The 19,207-nt window shown below is 44.2% G+C and overlaps 1 protein-coding gene across 8 annotated transcripts in view; it reads left to right on the top strand.

The window, feature by feature from the left end:
- The window catches only part of LOC308387993 (transcription factor COE3), a 66,278-nt gene that overhangs the window by 35,321 nt on the left and 11,750 nt on the right, over window positions 1-19,207 (top strand). For 2 of the 8 annotated variants that reach the window (XM_080868417.1, XM_080868421.1), the window contains exons 7-10: window positions 4,469-4,550; window positions 6,548-6,689; window positions 11,424-11,557; window positions 11,702-11,828. In XM_080868417.1, the coding sequence (XP_080724543.1) occupies window positions 4,469-4,550; window positions 6,548-6,689; window positions 11,424-11,557; window positions 11,702-11,828 (485 nt within the window). The remainder of the gene's footprint in view (window positions 1-4,468; window positions 4,551-6,547; window positions 6,690-11,423; window positions 11,558-11,701; window positions 11,829-19,207) is intronic. The other 6 variants (XM_080868418.1, XM_080868422.1, XM_080868419.1 and 3 more) reach the window with 3 other exon arrangements.

Raw genomic sequence — 19,207 nt, forward strand, 5'->3', positions numbered from 1 at the left:
AAATGAACTGACAATAGCAGCAGGAAAAAATAAAGAAATGAAAACAAAAAAGGCCTTGGAAATACCCAATAAATTCTTTGAGACACGTTGTTGGGATATTTGATGCCGAACAATAATAATCACAGTGACATCTGCCTTGCTGCTCTCGGAGGAGACGGGCAGAGCCCGTGAGTGGAAGGGGTTAATCTTCCAAACCCAATAAGGTTGGATAGTGAGGCACTTGTTCCCCGATAAAGAAGTGATAGGATCTGTGGGTCTGGTCCCTTGGCGCTTGTACAGGGGTAGAGCAAATATTGTTAATGTGCTGTGGTTTACTTCAGCTAAGGCGAGAAAAACAGCTCTGCTTGACGAGAGAAGACAGTGGCAAACATGAATACGATGGGAATGGCCACGGAGCTCAGTTCACCCTCCCAGGGACTTAACTGGCACATATATCCAAGCCCACTCAGTTGCATAAATAAGTGTTCGGGAAGATTAAGATCTATAAGTGTCTCTATTTCTCGTTTTACCTGCTCCGCCTTGTCACAACAGGGATCTGAATGCAGTTCAGTGAAGTGCCTAATAACCGGAGCAGTAGGTAGGGAAGGCAGGAGGCTTGACATTAAGACCCTGGCGTTTTGGAAATCCGATACGCTATTGACCCGTGTACTACTATCTCAGCGTAGAGATCTGGTGTCAGCAGATTGTAGTCTGGTGTTGGGAACCGTTTTCTTACAGGGCTCCTGTAACAGGGGCCCATTGAGTCTGGGAGGCAGCTGGGGCCTGATGGGCTGGAGCTGGGTGGTGATCGATACTCACCGCCCTGCAACGGATGACCTCACTGTCATGGCTGCCGGCTGTGGACACTGCATGCTAGTCATTAGTGCCGGGGCACCAATCAGGAGCTTAGAGTTGTCAATACCTGACTCTTACAGAAACCATGGCCATCTGTCAGTGTATTGTGTAGCAGCCTAAGTAAATATGGGCAAGCTCTTTTGAACAATAAGAACAAGGTGTACTATTAGAGAACGGAAAATATATCCTCATGTAAGCAACTAAAGAAACTGGTGGGTGAAAACACGTTTTAAAAAAAGCTGACTTTTTTTTGTAAGTCATAAAAAAATCCGAAAAAGAAATGGATGAAAAAAATGTGAATGAAATTGACAGGACAGCGAGCCTCCACTGTCGATAGAGCCTTCTTAATAATATAACATTATCCTTATTTGCCCTCTTCACTCAAATCAAAGGAATGGACATTTATGCATGAGTGACATCAACCCGGCAATTAAGTTGGTCATTTAAACGAGAGAGGGCCTTCCTCACCTCGCCTGTTTGTTTTTTTCCCCCCTCTCCCTCTCTTCTTTTTTTCCTATTCCTCTTCTGTTTGATGATGGGAGAGGGTGAGCTAGAATTAGGGCGATGGGTCTTCCTTTGAGTGTCAGCCTAAAATGATCAGAGTAAAGATAAGAGGGTCTAGCAGCCCTCAAATCAGTCAAAGTGCCAAAGTCGGCCTTTTTCTCCTCAATTACCGGGTCTGTGAAGCCAGGGAGTGGAAGGCGCAGAGCCTGCTGCATTACTAAAGAGACAATCTATTTCCCCTTTGACCAGAGGGAGAGAAATCATTATGGCATGATTAGTAGCTTCAGCAGTGGGCGAGCATGGAGGTACTACAGGAGAATCGTATTAATTGCCTTAGACCAAGGCATGAGCAGGATTGTTTTAATGTTGATTTGTGGACCTGTATGACTAGCTGTCGGAGATAAAAGCTGATGTCAGGTCTTAGTTATACTGGCAGACTTCGGGCATGCAGACAGAGAGGGTTGATGTCAGAATGAGCTTCTGTGGCTACACTGAAAGTCTTTCTCTATATGCCTGTCAATGTCTTCCTCTTTGTCTTCCTTCACACTTCGTAGTTTTCCTCTACGCCTCCCTCTTTCCTTTCCTCTACTCCTCTCTTTCTCTCAGATGGACTACACCCCAGCCCACCCCACCCCTTCCCATACACCCTTTCTCTCTCTCGCTCTCCTCCAACTGATAGCTGCCTTGGCCGATTATTTCATCCAGTGCGGTCCACTGAGAGCCTCCTCTCCCGGCTTTGGAAGAGCTTTAATTAGCCATGTTAATATCCCCTTCATTGGCCTTAATATCACTCAACACCTTCCTCCATCTCAGCGGCCACCAGGGTCCCCCTGTCCTGTCAGAACAGCTGATTATTGAGAAGGATAGCTTTAATCAAACCTAATTGCAGTTCATTCTTTCTCTCTATCCCCCTTTGCCCTCCATTGCCAACATCTAATGGCAGCGACGACTTGATATCCCATTAAAAAACAATTAAACAACCTCCTTTTGTCTCTGTGCGTGCCAAAACACCAGCACAAACTTCTGTAGATATTTAAGAAGTAAAAGAGAGAGAGGGGCCTTGTCTTAATTGCTCTCCTTTTCACCAAGGACCAATTTGCACTGTGCTCATGGAGAATCTTAACCAACTCAAATGTAATGGATGCTATAGCGCTGCCACTGCTGTGGACTATGAAAATTAAGCTTATCTTTTTAGGAGAGAAATTGTGCTTAATTGCCTTCATAACAGTAAACATAAAGGAGCTACTTTATGATAGCGTGGGCACTCAATTTCTTGTGTTTATTGTTTCTTAACTTTTGGTTTTGCTGTAGTGGGAACAGTATGTAAAAGCATTAAAGTATCCCAGAAAAGAGACAAGACTAACTCTGAAAGTAATGTGTTTCTTTTATGAAGTCAATGCATTGCTTGGGAAATATATTCTATCTCTTGCTTTGATATAAATTGTTTACCAACCGGTGATGGATGTACGTGCGCATGCCTGCACGCACATATGCATGTAGATGTGTGCACACGCGCACACAAATACGCACCACCCGCCTTGCCCAATCTATATGAGAGGCGACAGACAAATAAAAGTCGTATTTCAGGTCTGCTTTCCGCAGATGTCTGCTGCTCTACATTATGGCTCTTTGGGGAAATAAAAACAGGGTCAGGGAATTAGAGTACATAATGGTCATTTTGATGATCAGCCAACAGATGCAACCCGAAAACACAGTGAACACAATCAAGCGAAATGCACTAATGACAAGTCAGGTTTTTTATGGCCTCACCACACACCGACAGGCAATCAGCATTCTGGCATGGGTTAAAACGTCTTTTATTGATGTCCAAGCCAAAGCTTCTTGGATGTGGAGTGAAAATATTTTCTCACCTCTCCTCTCCCTCCTGGGCCCTCCGCGAAGCACAAGGTATAGGAGTCTATCGAAGAACGCTTCTAAATGACCAGTGCATGTGTTAATGTGGCCGGGGTTAGAAGGGTCATTTCAGACTCTGATTTATGGCTTGGCCAGGATCCCACTGGGCGAACGAGAAGTCTTAAGTGTTGTGAAAGCGTCCTCGCAGGCCACACAAGCCACTGTATTTAGCTGAATGAAATGTCCGTGCAATCTATGGTGCAATCTATGGTAATCCAATGAGCCGCTGCAATTCTGTGAGTCAAGTTAGTATTACAATGAAAACCGCAGTATTGCATATAGTAATGCTAGTGCAATGTGATGAAAAATAAATATCACAGCACTGTATTTATAAAGAATCGGAGAAAGCAAAGGCGCAATCAGTCATGATTCTGTGGGGAGAATTTGCAAAAACAACAAGTCGATTTCATTGTTTATTCTGTGTGGTTGTGCGGGATTTTACACAATGGGCTACATCTGAGATAATTTCTCTTATTGGTCTTGTTTTTAGTTTTCCTCTCTTTAACTATTTGATGTCTGTAAAGCCTCATCTGATATAGAACTCTCAGTACGAGGGCTTATCAATAAATTCAGCAAGACCTGAGAAGGCTGCTTACAAACTAAGCAAGCCCAGATCTCACTCAGACGTGACATTTGTTCAGAGACGATTAGCCAGGTTGTAATTTGTGGCATAATTGCCTCACCCACCCACAAGAACATGGGTGTGTGTATGCGTTATGTGTGTGTATGTGTGTCTGTCTGTGCGCGTGTGTGTGTGTGTGTGGCATACGGTGGTCCCAGGAGTGTCCGCCTAATTGCCTGACAGGACTATAAGTTTTGTGGCGCGCTCTCACCTTGTTAGGTCCTTTATCCCTGATGCTCTTCAAACAAGACCTGGTCACAGGTGGGCCTCATTTGCTTCCCTATTGAACAGGAGAACTTTAATTGCACAGGGGGTGTCCTGGGATTAAAGCGGTGGGTGGAATATCAAGTGACTTCCTATATGTTAGTGGCAGATGGGAGTTGGGAAAGACCCGTGAACTCAGGTGAGAGGATGAGATCACAAACAGCTCTTCTCAAACCGAGATACCGTGATGCTCACACGGTGAATGAATGAATGTGGAAAATGGGTGTGCTTGAGAAATCCTGTTGAAATATTCTGTCACCTCGCCAGCTAAAATTCCAGCTTCAAAAGTATAATTAATATTTTTGCTTTTTCTTTTCTGCTCTCTCACAGATTCTTCCTAAAGTTCTTTCTCAAGTGCAATCAGAACTGTCTGAAGAATGCAGGGAATCCACGAGACATGCGCAGATTCCAGGTGACTGAAATCTATTTCACACATATGCTCTATTTCTGTCCCTGTCTTTCACTGTCTCGCTCTCTTTTTGCAGACACGCACGCTCTCACACACACAGGTGTGCAAATGCACAGCCACAGCTGCTCCACTATACTAAGTCACACTGACACAGATTCACATATGAATACATTTTTATTATTGGCACTGAAGGAGGCAAAAACCAGGCAAAGAGAGAGAGAGAGGGATTTTGTGTCCTGTGTGCTCTTGGACAGAATATTTATTAGGGAATACCATCTGACACAAATAAGGATATAGGATTTAAGAGTGCCATCAATTGTGTCCCTGACAGCTTTCTGAGCCTCTGCACAGAGGGGAGGACGATCCAACCAAATGTAACAACAGTGTTAACTCACGAACTGTCTGGCAGCGGAAACGCATACCTTCTTGCACACGCATATCTGCAAGCACGCCCACAGGCAGACACACACACATAGACATATAGATAGATGGGATACACGCTAGGAACCCTTGCATATATGTTTATCCACATATGCATGTACTTTATGTCAAAACCATGCTTTTAAAAAAAATAAGAAAACATTATTGTAAGCTAACAAAATACTGCCAGTTAAAATACATTTTTACCGTCTCTTAACTCAGTCTTATCTAAAGTGTCAAATAGTTAAGCCTTCAAATGATTGACTCCCTGTTGTTCCATTTGTCTACCTATCCTACTCAGCAGCCCACATCACCACAAGCAGCCCACTAGGTCAAGGTGAGACAGTGAGAGTTTAGTGTGATTTGTCCTATCAGGGTAACGACAGCCTACAGGAGGGCGGCCGTCACTGGCAGCACTGTTTTGTGATAGACACATAAGCCAGCATCCTCCAGGAGGAAGCCCAGATATGAAACAGACAAGACAGGGTGTCCCCTCCTGATGTCACTACCATCAGACCTCCCCTGCCTCTTCAAATCTTCCCTCAGGCTGAATGTGGACTGATGCGTGACAGCCACCAAGGGCTTTCACCTCTCACTCCAATATGTCAAAAGGAATGCAAGAACTTTTTGCATCACTCTTTTTGTGTAACTATATTATTTTCCCAAAACAGAAGATGTTTTTACTTTTTATTATCATCGATTGCCTTTATTCCAGCAGTTAGTATGTCATTTGCCCTAAATAGATTTCCCAGATGTGCCACCGTAGGTGTTTCTCTGGCTAAAGTTGTGTATTCTGCATGCCTTCCACTCTTCTTATTACCCCAAAACCAGCTGGAGGCCAGAAAGGGCCCAATCCATCATCCTCAGCTTGGCCCAGCTCTGAACCTGCTCACAAGAATGGAGCTCTTTCACTTCCCCTTCTCTCCCCTCCTCTCCCTATACCCCCACCTACCCCAAACCAACCAAAAAAAGCACCCCCCTAAATTCCACTGCTACACCGAGGTCACTTACCGGCGAAGCAAACCTGAGAGGGGCTCTCTGTTTCCGGCTCAAAAACACTTTGGCCATTCACATGTGGCTCACTGTTTGGAATGTGGTAGCCAAAAAAACAACAACAAAAATAAGCATTATGAAATATGGAGTATGGCTTGGAATTTGATCCTAGTAAAATGTTTGCTGAGAGATGGGATAGAGCACTGTTCAGTTGCTAATGACTCCAGTAATATTTTAAAAGGGAGGCCTTCCATCCTCAAAGAGATGGACAAGCTGATCAATAATACCGAGCTTCGCCTATGATGACAGTTGGTAGAGTGGGTAAACGGAAATGGTATTTTAGTGATTGAAATGTCAATTAGCTGTACACAAATGCACGACAGTAAAAAGAAAAAAGGAAATGGCAGGGAGGGGAGGTTGATGTAATGTGATCTGTCCAAAGAGGACAACCAATTCATGAGCTTTAGCACCTGGACACAACAAACTATTCATACATCCCTCAGAATGTCCCTAAACCTTTACCAAAATGTACTATTATCACCTTCAAACTTGCTCAATGACATGTTTTGCTTTAATTCCTCTCGCAGGTTGTCGTATCGACGACCGTCAATGTGGACGGCCATGTCTTGGCTGTCTCTGACAACATGTTTGTACACAACAATTCCAAGCATGGGCGAAGGGCTCGCAGACTCGACCCTTCAGAAGGTACGCCTCCTTATCTGGAGAATGGTAGGCACATTTTTACATCTTATAATTTGCTACGCTCCTTTTTCTCATAGTTTCTTTCAGACATCCTCCCATTTTTTTCCTCCCAGATCACACACCTAGTTGCTTCTAGTTGCTTAGAAGCTTTCGTTCCTCCATCACTTTCATTTTTTTTCACTTTTTAAGTTGCTTTTGGCCTCACTCATACCTGCTGTTATGTCTTGATTGGAAGCAACATGCATTAGTCAGTGTTTATCATTTCAGTATCGCCAGCGAAGATGATAATACTCGGACTAATTCACTCTTTTAAAATGTTATACTACTTCCAGTCTCCTTACGCACCTACATTTGTCTTAAAAGCCAATGTGAAACATGATCAAATTGCTGAAGAATTTGGCTGTGAGGTCAATTTCCTGCCACTGGGTTCTGCAGTTTTAGCTGTGAGAGAACTGAAACAGGGGGAGGAAGGAGAAAGACAGAAAAGAGGGGGGAGGTAAGGGGGGTTGCGTGTGTGTGTGTGTGTGTGTGTGTGTGTGTGTGTGTGTGTGTGTGTGTGTGTGTGTGTGTGTGAAACAGAGAGAAAGAGAGAGAAGGAGAGAAGGGGTGTGGGGGGTGGCCTATGAGAAAAACAGAACTTACTGTTTTTCTTCCAACTGATTCCATATGATAGACTGATTGCCTTCTCAGCCAAAAGAGAGAAAAGTAGGACCACCAAACCATGGGAAATCCAAAAAGTAAAATGCACTAAACATAACCTTCTGACCCTTGTGGCCTCCGCTTGCAGATGGGAGCACACACAGCTGAAAGACTGCAAGGAAAAGAAAGAAAGAAAAGTTAACTGACTTAGCCCAATTGTGCAAATTGCTTATTTTCAGATTTCAAGGGCCAATTATGGCTGGGCAAACAGTTTATATACACCACTGACTAAAACAAGCTTCTCTACACATTAATGGGCATTAATGGTTCTATCACCAAAAGCAAATGTAATGTTTAATACAACAACGACTAATACAAAAAAAAAGAAAAAAAAAAAGACCAGACAATTAATATATCTCAGTGCTCTCCAGTCCTAGTGGGGGAAAAGCTAATCTATTTGTTTTTGTCTTTATTAATGACTCCTCTACTGGAGAACAAAATCAAATAATTAAAGTCCTGCCCGGAGCACCAAAGTCATTATGTTCGCTGACGTTCTGTTTGTGTGTTTCACGTTTATGACACGATAGGTGTGGATCGCCTAGCAACCAGTTTCTTAATGAGGAGAGCAATTAAAGAGGTTGAGCCCTCGCCTCCATGTTCCCCCGCTCCCATGGGACCCCCTGCGTTGTGTGTGTGTGTGCGTGTGTGCACGCTCGTGTTCTTTACAGGTTACCCTAACCCATCCTTTTTTATTCTACCCTTCACCACACTCTTCAAAGCAGCAGAGTGACGCCCCGTAAAGCAAGAAAAGAAGCCATTGTCAACCGCCCAGTTGAACATGTCTTTGTCTAATAACTTTAATACACCTTCCCTCTGCTTAACTGTGTGTGCTCACACAAGTTGAGATTTGTTTTTTCTCTTTTTTCCCCCCTCCCTCCCTCTTAGGCTCGGCTCCATAACAAACTAATTTAACATGCATCAACTGCGATTGCTCACTTTGTTTGCGTCACCTTTAACAAACAGAAATGTGACACATGAGAAAAGGAGAGCCGGTCATAAAATGTAATTCCAGCCATGTCCTCCACACTGCTTTGACAACTAGCAGGCAGACAGCATGCTTTAAATTAGTAACACATTCTTCCTTGGGAGTTCACTGGGCGAGAAGCCTTAGATATGTGACTGGCTGACTGACTGTGTGGCTGAAACACAGAGGCATCCTTCCTCTCGGCTCACACCGCACTTGCACGACTGCCTCGCATTGATCAAGAAGTGCTGCCCCCTGTTGGCACAGAGGGGCCACAGCCTGTGGATGACAGACTGAATCTCGCCATGTGACATTTTTGTTCACTTGTGTGTACTGTCACACAACAAGCATATTATGCATTCAGACATGGATGTTCTTTGTGGCTGCCTGTCACTCAAACATGTATAGATTCAGGCTCAAAGGTGCATAAACATGCTCACAAATAGCTGAGTCTTTCACACAGAGCACCCCCCCCCACACACACACAGACACACACGAACAACCAGCACTGACACACACAGAATTTCTCTCTCTCTCTCTCTTTCTCACTTACTCAGACACACTCGCGCACACACACGTTCCTTAGCTCAGTTCCACCATTATAGAGCCCCAGACAATATAGGAGACTCAGCATAGAGCCTGCAGCGCCTGCCTCATTTGCATGCCAAGTGGCTGTAATGCTGTTAGGGTTTATGCAATAAAGACAAGTGAATCCAGACTGCTGGGCCTAAGAGGAAGAAAGAGAAGGAGAAAAGAAGGGGGGGAAAAGGAGAGGAGGAAAGGAGAAAGAGAAGGAGAGAGTATGAGAGAGAGAGGCTGAGAGTGAGCGAGAGAGAAAGAGAGAGAGAGAGAGTCAAAGGGAACAGATGGCCCAGGGAGAGGTAAAAGGTATAATCCCATCAGCTGCACTATCAACCGACCATCTGGACATCCCACAGCACAATTACAACACATTTCAGCAGGCAGAACAAAGGACGGCTTCACGGGGCCACATCAGACCTGTTTGAGTGTCACAATACTAGAGCTAGGACCTCCTCCGCTCAGATCTTGGATCCGTTTTGACGTCCTCCGCGGCTAACCCTAACCAGAAACGACAAAGATTAGAGCAGATCCCAGATCAGCACCCCGCGATCAATTCACAGCGAAGGCGATCTTGGAAAAAAAAAAGTCAAGCAAACAAACAAAAATGGACAAGGGTAACGTTTTAGCAAACAGAGAGAGAGAGACAAAAGAGCCCCCAAAACAAGCCATGACATATGAATTCAAATTCAGTGAATTTCCTCAGCTGTAGCCCAAAGTTTGCAAAAGACTTAGTGGTGCAACACTCAGAGCGGCAGGGCGGCTCTTTGCATCCTCATCCGTCCACTCCTCATGATGCCTATCATCTGCTGAGGGGGCATTGTGCGTGTCTGTCATCAGATCGCCTGCGCTGACTGTGTAATCCACTTCGCCACGGTCCCCATTCAGCACATGCTTCCCTCTCTGTCTGTGCATTGAGACATATGCAAATTTTTAGGCAGAAGGGTGGACGGCTTAGGGCCTCAGTCGCTGCCTCACCATGGGTCCTTCTGCGTGTGGGAGGGGGCACTGGGATTTCCGAGGTAGTGCGTCTGCGTGTGTGTGGTTTTGTGTGCGTGCGTGCGTGATTGTGTGTGCGTGTCGCAGGTTCCAGGCTGCAGCTGCCCCCCAACAGTCACCGTCACCATCAGGCCCTCTTCTTGCCTCCTCCTCCTTCCTGCCCCCCTCGCTCTCTCATCCCCAAAGTCAATTTGTTTACAGTAATTTTGAAGGGTGAATTATTTGCTGTAATCGTCCGCACTGATGAAGGTCAGGCCCTTAGAGGGGGCCCAGCATGCCCATAGAGGGTTGGTCCTCTTTCAGACGCTCTGCTTCGCAATTAAGGAAAGCAAATGTCACTCCTCCAGGCCTCACAAATGAAAATCTGTACGAGGTGATTAGCATGAAGTCAACAGCGCCTGTTAAAGTCAGATTCCCTGTAGTACCAATGTGTGTGTGTGCACTTTATGGGCACGGAGAGAGAGCAAACATGACCTGAACAGACCCAACAGCAAGGCAAACAAAGGGAGATGTCTTGTCTGAGGTGATCCATACAACAATGGCTGACTGTGATTTACTTACTGGATGGAAAGGATAATAGAGGTTTAGAAGTGAGCTTGTAAAGGGGAGAGAAAAAAAAGGAACTTGCAAAATAGTTGCTCGTATTTTGAGGAAAAGGGAAAACATGCACAATTCATAGTGTGTTAAAAGATATTGATGGAAATAGATTAAATTTGATATTGCTATTTTATGGCTAGCTGTCATGCTATTTCTGTTGTAAACACAGTGTTGTGCTGAGCACCATATTAAGGTAATGCATCAAATGACAGTGAATGTGAGGCACCAGATCACTCAAATTAGATTATAATAACAACCCAGACTGTTGATGAATGGCAGAGCTACGTAGCAGAAGTCATGCCAGATGAAAAGCATTGTAATAAACAATATGAAATGGATTGAATCGATCACAAAAAGAGAGAAAAAAAAAACACAATCTGAATAATTCATGAGTGCATTTCACGTTATGAAACCTGAAACTACGCTCACCGCCTGCACTGTACTGCACATGAAGAACAAAGGTAATGAAATAACATGAACCAGCAAAGCTTTAGCTTGTCATTTCCACTTTAACAGCCTGTATTCTTGACTCATTTAAGATGTGTTCAACTTTGAAATTTTACTGTACATGCGGGTGCATGCTTAATCAATTCTGATAGCTACATTTGCCCTGACACATAATTTGCTCCATCAAATCATTTTCCTGGTGAGCCTGGCGTTTAGCCTTTGTGAAGTGGACCATTTGAAGGGTCTGCTTAACTACATCTCTCCAGCGCACTGATAAATGATTTTGATTCTCGTGCCTTAAAGGACAAATCCATCATTTTTTTTCCAGGGGCAATTTCCATGATATGTCTTTTGTGAGAGAGATATGGAGGGCTCAACGTAGAGGTGGCGCAGTAATGTGTCTGAGTGGAAGGAGACGTGAGGCCTAGTGCTGAAGCTTAGGTGCTGAATTTGCTCTTCTCTTTGTCTTGGATAAGCAGCCACCCCATGCATCAAGGCTATCAGTCCCAGTGAGGGATGGACCACTGGAGGTGCCACTGTCATCCTCATAGGGGACAACTTCTTCGATGGCCTACAAGTTGTGTTCGGCACCATGCTTGTATGGAGTGAGGTACGATGTAGAATTTCACATTTTATACTCAATTGAAACCCATCCACAATATTAGGATAATAATTATTAAGACAAACTTTCTAGCAAGTAATGACCGCTTATACCCCTTTTTTCTTTTGCTTTTTTTAAATCTCTGTGATCCAGCTCATAACTCCCCACGCCATCCGCGTCCAGACTCCACCTCGGCACATTCCCGGTGTTGTGGAAGTAACGCTGTCCTACAAGTCCAAGCAGTTCTGCAAAGGCGCCCCTGGAAGATTCGTCTATACCGGTGAGTCAAAACTTCCTCCACCCTGCTCTCCCTTTTTCTACAGGCTTATTCATGTACCCCCGCTTTTCCCCCTTCCTTCTGGATGGAGCCCCCAGCCTTAAGTCCAGGCACTAATAATGAACTAACCGTCCGACTTGCTGAATGTTGAATGTGTGAGATTTGCACTGCTCGTGAAAAGCTGTTGTGGAGGGGGGCGACTACAAGTGCAACTCGATCCCTCTCTGACCTGCCACCATACAAGGTCGTTGCCAAGCTCTGTTAGAATCAAGCTGTCAGGAAAGTTATTTCTGCCAGTTCTCTTTATCTATTATTTAGTGAGACAGATAATGCTTTCTGCTAATGAGCCAATTTTTTATAAGCCAAAATGTGATTTCTTTTTTTTTCTTACAATAAATCAGATTAGAAAAGCCATATCTACTGTAGGTTAAGTGCACACATATATCTGGTTATTCTCATGTATGCTGAACATGAATTCATAGGAGAGAATTAACGGCAAAGAGGGAGAGATATGTACGTGAGAGAGAAGGGGAGTGTGTGTGTCACACTCTAAGTAAAGGATCTGATTATCTTGGCTAACAGAAGGAAGTGGTGGTCTTATCTGTCATCATTGGTGAGGAGACAGAGGTTCTGGGGGTCAGAGCCTGTCTGACCTGGAAGCCTCTGACTGTTCCAACTCTGATGGGCAGAATGAAATGGGGGTGCGTCAAGGCACTCACACTTCCCCCTGCACTCCCAAGCCTCCAAGCACAACCCTGGCCTTGCTACGCTCAAGGCCAGGGTTGTGCAGCCCCCCCCCAACTCCCTCACCCAAAATCCCCATCCAGACCCCTCCATCCTGGGGCAGCTGTTTCTCATCAAGTCCCCCCTCCCACTTCTAAAATCTCCAGCACCACCACCTCCACCACCACCCCCAACCACCCGTCCCCTTCTCCTCCAACCATGCATTCTGGCCCAGCTCTCCTGCATTTAACCTCCCTAGCAGGAGCAGAGCAGAGGCCAACAAGGCACTGGGATAATGAAACAGGAGTGTAGTGTGGCTGCGTAAGTGTATGTGTGTATTTGTATGAGAGTGAGTGAGGGGGAAATGTGTGTGTATGTGTGTACATGTGTTACTGTGCAGCCCTGAGAAGGTGTATAAGTTAAGACATTAATGGCTTCTATAGCACCCTAGTGAAAGTGCCAGGTCCCTTAAGAACAGACCCCATTAGTCACAGAGGCTAAGCGGATTGGGATGATTACCATCAGGTTTTACTGGGGAAACGTGTCCCCTTCTCCCTATCTTTGTTGTTTTTTTTCCCACCATTCTTCTTCTCTGTCTTCCCTGGGTTCCTACTCACTTCCAGTTAGTATAAAGATACAATTACCCCTCGAGGCAACGGTGGTACAATTGATTAGTGTGGTGAATTAAAAGAGAAAGTCACCAATAGACAGGTCTGGCTCCTCTGCTCTGCTATTCCCTATGTGGCTTACCCTGATTGTACAGGGGTTGACGCTTGAGAGAACGAAACCGTTATAAGAGCAGAATGCATAACGCTAGAAAAAGATATCACTGCTTCCACACGTACAGTAGGTAAAAGGATGTTAGCTACATCTCTCGGACATTAAAATGACAATTGGCTGATGCATTGAGTGTAAGAGAGCAGATATTGTATTTAAGAATGAAACTCATTTCCAGCTATAGCTTTTCTTTCTGTTTCTGACTCTTGAGCAAATGGCACTTCATTTGCAAATAGATTTGGAGTTATAATAGCACATTACATGGGCTGAAAAGGGCATGTAGTGACACAGTGCTGTCTAAAAGGCACAGAAAGGCACGGTGTCATATTGGAGAGCACCATGTGCATATCAAAGGTCTAGTTATCAAAGCATATGGCTTCAAGCATGACTTGAGAGCACGGCTTGAGAGGAGTGCCTTTTTAGACTTTTTTTTTATGTTGACTCTTCTTGCACCACCACCCTAATTGTGGAAATTTAACTCGCTCAATTTAAGAAATTATCACAAATTACCAAGAGTCAACACAGAGGAGACTGCAGTCAATTCGAACAGCAGAGGGACATGTCCTCACTCGGGTTAGCACCCTGGAACGGCTCCAAAACTCACAATCCATTCTCAGAAAGAGAGCACGGTGTAGTATATGTCAAATAATCCTGTTGGCATCGACTCTTGAATGTTTAAAACACTAATGAGACAAACAGACATACTATATAAAACTTGAGAAGCCTGCAGTTTACCGACTGCTTTAAATAGCTTATATCCGTTCTTTAAGTGGCACATTTTTAAAGGAATGACTTGTTGCCTATTTTGATGTTTTACAGTCTATACCTTTTACCTTCTAAAAAGCTTGTCGTCCCTTGGAGCTTGCTGATTTGTCCTCTGTCTAATCCATATATTGGTTATCTATTGGTCAGGACAGGACTGGTAGAACCAGCTGTCAGCAAGGTTGTAGAAAATCAAAAGGAGAAAGTCCTGGCTGTATCTGAGTCAATACTGTATTATACTTTTCACTTTATTAAACCCTAAAACCTGTACGTGCGGGCCAGATTAAATATTTCTAAACCAAAAGGTCTCAATTTTCTGGCCTCATTTGCAGCATTTTCACCTTTTTATTGCATACTTACATAAGTGTATGAAAGAGTAAATCATAAATAAAAACTTGAGTGTACAATTCATCCAATTTAAGCTCCTAATTGCATCAGAGCTTTTGGTTTTCTATCTTGGCCAAGTTTCCACGAGTGCTCCCCTCCAGGGGCAACGATGCGGGCTCTTGGTAATATGGTTCTGCAAGCAGTCCTAACACACTCAGCCACTATTTATCCTAATCAGTGACATCCACATAACCAGGATTGCTTAAAATGAACCCCTTCCGTGCCCCAGAAAACGCACATTTACCGGGACCCCATTTGTCATGGGTAAATTGAGGGTCAGTAAACTTCGCCTGTATCCTCCAGTGGGGATCCAGGACATGCATCATAACGTTAGGAGAGAATGATTGGCGAAGGCGAGCTGTCACACATTTGTCAGGGGGAAGGGAACATTATTTGCTAATTTCCCAAGCTGGGCACTGACAGGGTGCTTCGTCTTCAGACCTTTGGTGACCAGCATGGCTTCGCAGCTATTAGTACAAGTCAAGTGTTTTTTCTTTTTCTTTTTTCTCCCTTCACTGTAAAGCGGCAGTAATAAGAGCCATTCGTTCGACCTCACAAGACTGCAGCACACACTGGGTGAAGGATTTTTGGATGAAGCGGATGCCCCCATACAGTGTTCTGTTCTTGCCAGGCCTTAGTTGTGGCCAGACAGCCTTGAGGGCTGATGGATCACAAACTTTCCTCGTCAAGGTGATGCTATCGACTCCACTGCACCAAAATCTGACAAAATGGGTATGAGGCAGTCATTCATCAACATAAGGACAAAGGGGTCATGTGTGCTTCACTCAATACTGGTGGAGCTCAAGAAATGTCAACCTTGTAAGGGATGGAAAAGGGAGATGTTGATAGTGCAGAAGTAAGGGTTCTTTGTAAATACACTTCCACTAAAGCTTCCTGCTTTATGAAAGTCAAACTATTTAATGCCAGTCTCCAACATGTATGCACCCACACTGAGCTGACAACCTCTATGCACAAATCAGAGATATAAATAGTGAAGTCCACTTCTCAAATCCAAAATTAAACCCACTTAATGTTCTGCTCTTAGAAAGAGGAACACAGTGTTACAGCGGTGGACCCTACTCTCCCTAAAAAAAAGGGAAAAATTAAACAAACAAATGCAGACGTCTTTATCAAAGCACATCAGATAGGGTCCTGTGCTGACCAGCTCGTGAATTGTCCCTATCCTTGCGTCTCCTCTCCGCCCTGCCGTCACTTTGAAGTTCCAGACTTAGAAGCTGATCAGATGAGGCGCTTCCTTTTCATTTCCTGTCCTGATGGGTTGGGTTTGGTACTCGGTTGGTTGCTGGTCAGCGACGGGGTGTGGCCTACAGCAAAGATATGCTATAATCAAAGGCATTCAAGGAGGTATGTAAACAGATCTGCTTTTGAGGAGCTCTTTGAAACACACACGCCAAATGACTTCATATTTCCGCACCCTTTAAAGCCACTCCGCACAACATTTGTGATATTTCTAAAAAAAGGCTGATTTAAAGGAGGAAAAAGAAAATCCCCCTGCAGTATGAACTGCTACAATGAGAAAAGATGACATAGGCATTTATAAATGTCACTGCCACAGTCACGTGGGTTGTAACCAGTTGGCACAACAGTTTTAGCATGTGTCAAAGCATGTTATCCACTAGCCATATCCCCATACCTACCTGTCTCATTACAACTCTGGTATTTAGCACCAGCTCCACGGGAGTGGAGCAGACACTCATTGCCAAGTTAGATGGGCCTGGTTTGAAGGCCTTGTGAGCTTGTGTGGAGCACGACAAGGTTCCACGGAGGAAGGTCCTTGTGTCCAATTAGAGGGCTGACGTGACACGTGCTCGCACTCCCCCACTGTCAGGCAGCTTGTCAGGTAGGCTTTGAGAAGCACACTGTGGCATTATTCCACAGCGTGTTATCAGCAAGTGACCTGTGAAATCCAGCTCCAGGAAATTGATTGAAATAAGCACTTGCAGTTGAGCATGTATTTTCCCCCATTACATCTCTCTGTGAAATGCATTGTGGTTATCTTTCATGAGAAAAATGAAAGCATAGGTGCGTGCTTTTTTTCCTCCCAGTAAGGATGGTATTCATTGATTTAATTTTAATTGGACCCACTTTTTGTCCCACAGTATCGTTAGAGGTCTGTTTTGTAATAGCTCTTAAAATGGATTGTCCTCATGAAGTCACAGCATCAGTCCTCTGCCACGGGAAAGATAGACACAGGAGGCAGGGAGGGGGGCTCTTGATAGACGAGGATCCCTCCTCCTCTTTTTTTCTCTACCTCCTCTTCTTGCCCCATTTTCAGTATGATCTGCACCCAACGGGCTTTAAAAGAACTCCAGCCTCCCGCCCCCTCCTCTGCCGCATTTTGATTGAAATTCATCGGCAAGTTTATTGAGAAATGAATGAGGGAGGCAGCACGGTATTGACTTTGAGAGGAAAACACAACTCATCTTGAATGAGGGGGAAAATGCGGCCGTAATTTAGCCGTCATCGATCTGTGCCCCGTCCATGTATTGATCTTCATTTTACAATATTAATTTGCGCTTGCAATCAGCTGTGAAGGGAACCCATTTGATTTCTGTTGGCCGGTAATGTGTGAAAGTCCGCTGACGTCCTCAGAGAAGTGGCACAAGTACTTTAGATGTCATCTAAGAGGATTGAACAGGTGTCTTCGGCCCTTTCTAATAATACCACCGATATGAAGGGAGTCTGGAATTATGGATGGGCAATCTGTAACATTGCTCCCTTTTAAGCGTGTTAATTACATTTTATCTGTTGCAGGAGCAATATCTGCTGGAGACTGTAACTGTCTGGGTTTTTTTCATCTGTATTGGCTCAAAGTTCATGAAATTTCAATGAACATTGATCTGTCTCCATTGATTTATCTTAACTGCAGATCTTTGAAATTTTAATTTCCTGTTCATCTTGAGACTGCTGGAGATGGAATCACTGAGTGATAACTGGCTGCAGTGGATGGAGATGATATGGTCAGTGTTAACACAGATGAGGTTTGCTTTGCGTGGGTTTGCTGTGAAAATTTCAATTTGCCTTGGTTTGGTGTTGGTTGATTTTTTTTTTTTAAGATGGTCTGCATGCGTATTTTCTGCTCTCAACACTGGAACACATTTATACTGAGGAGCAGCAGCATGACTTCTGAATATCACGCCTTCCTTGTACGCACAGGAGTCCGTTTTAATTCCTTAACGCAACGCTGTGAAGATATACGCTCGTCCTACGTCCGCAGCTGTTGAATATTGACGAGAAGAGGTCGTTATGTGTGTTGATGCTGTTGTGAACTGCATCCATCTAACAGACTGCAGGTGCCTAGAAGGCTTCAGTTAGACTGTTTGACAAGTCACAAATGCAATAACACTTGAATGAACTTCTGCCTGTGCTGTTTATCTGTCTCCCCCTTTCCAACTCCCACTCCACCTCTAATTTGTGTTAAGGGGAAAGAAAAAAATAACTGCTCAATGGTGTAGGAGGAGTGGAGATAAGCTCGAAGCAGTTAAGTATAATTAGCGAAAGTAATAGCTGGCAAATGGCAACAAGGCTAGGTTTTTATCTCCTGGAAAGATAGAGTTATCGTAATAAGCTGTAATGGCTGGCAGGAATGCTAGTACACTGTGCGAGCTTCCATTCAGGCTCATAGACTTAACAAGGAACAATTTCCTTTAAATTTACTGCTTTGCTCAAACATTTCCCTATGTTTTTACCTCGATACTGTAAGCCAATACAAGTGTTCAATCCGCTTTCATATGGACTGTGGGCACACTGTGTTGTATCGCCATGTAAGCACTTCTGGCTGCCAGAGACGGCCATGTTACAGTGTTCTTGTAGAGCGGTTACTCATGTCCTATTTCTAGAGAACATGGAGAAGGAGCAGCGGACCACACTCAGATGCCATGTACACGCCATCCACTCTACATTTTAAGTAAAGTGGCTCGACTGAGGCGGCTAAAGGAGCTCTCAGAGAAAATGTGTTAGTGGCATGAAAGGGTGGCAGATTAAGGCATCAGATCAAAATAAGATTGGGAATTGCACATTCCAGGCAGAGGAATCTCACTGAAGGTCTGCCATGCATGCCCATGCGCATGCGTGATATTCAAAATTGGAAATGATATGGTCACAGCTGCACACTGAGTCATGCATTCCATTTCTTCATATTCTGAAACATGATCATTCACTCTCTGGAGAGAGAAAATTACTGAAATATTCATAAAAATGTTCTTCCAAACCTTCGTGAAGGGGAAGCATACTCTTTATCACGTCTGTTCTTTCGTCACTTACCATGCTAATTTTGCTCACATATGGCAATAAATCCTTTTGTTATCAGCTGTTTAACTTGAAACGTATTCGCCGTCGCTTTGTTGTCTCATTATATTTGTAAAATTTGTATCACGACAGAAATTAAACCCCGGGCCATCGCTGTGTATATAAGACAGGCAGGGAAAGAGAAAAAAAGAGATATAATTGAACAAAACACGTAACCTGTCTAAATCTGAGCCGAAAATGAGAGAAAATGAAAATTCTATTAGTCTCTAATGTTCCCTCTGCCACCTCCCAACATCCCCCCCGCATGTGCTCTTCATCTCTCCTGCAAAGTATTCAAATGCAAGCCCTGCCTTACCTCCCCGTGTCTCTTTTTCTCTAATTATCCATGAGGTCAGTAAGCAAAATGGGGAAGAAGCCAGGAGATCAATACAAATTATCCCTGAGCAAACCAGTGCTGACAGTTT

Source organism: Rhamphochromis sp. 'chilingali' (assembly GCF_963969265.1).
Source record: "Rhamphochromis sp. 'chilingali' genome assembly, chromosome: 20".
Classification (NCBI taxonomy): Eukaryota; Metazoa; Chordata; class Actinopteri; order Cichliformes; family Cichlidae; genus Rhamphochromis; species Rhamphochromis sp. 'chilingali'.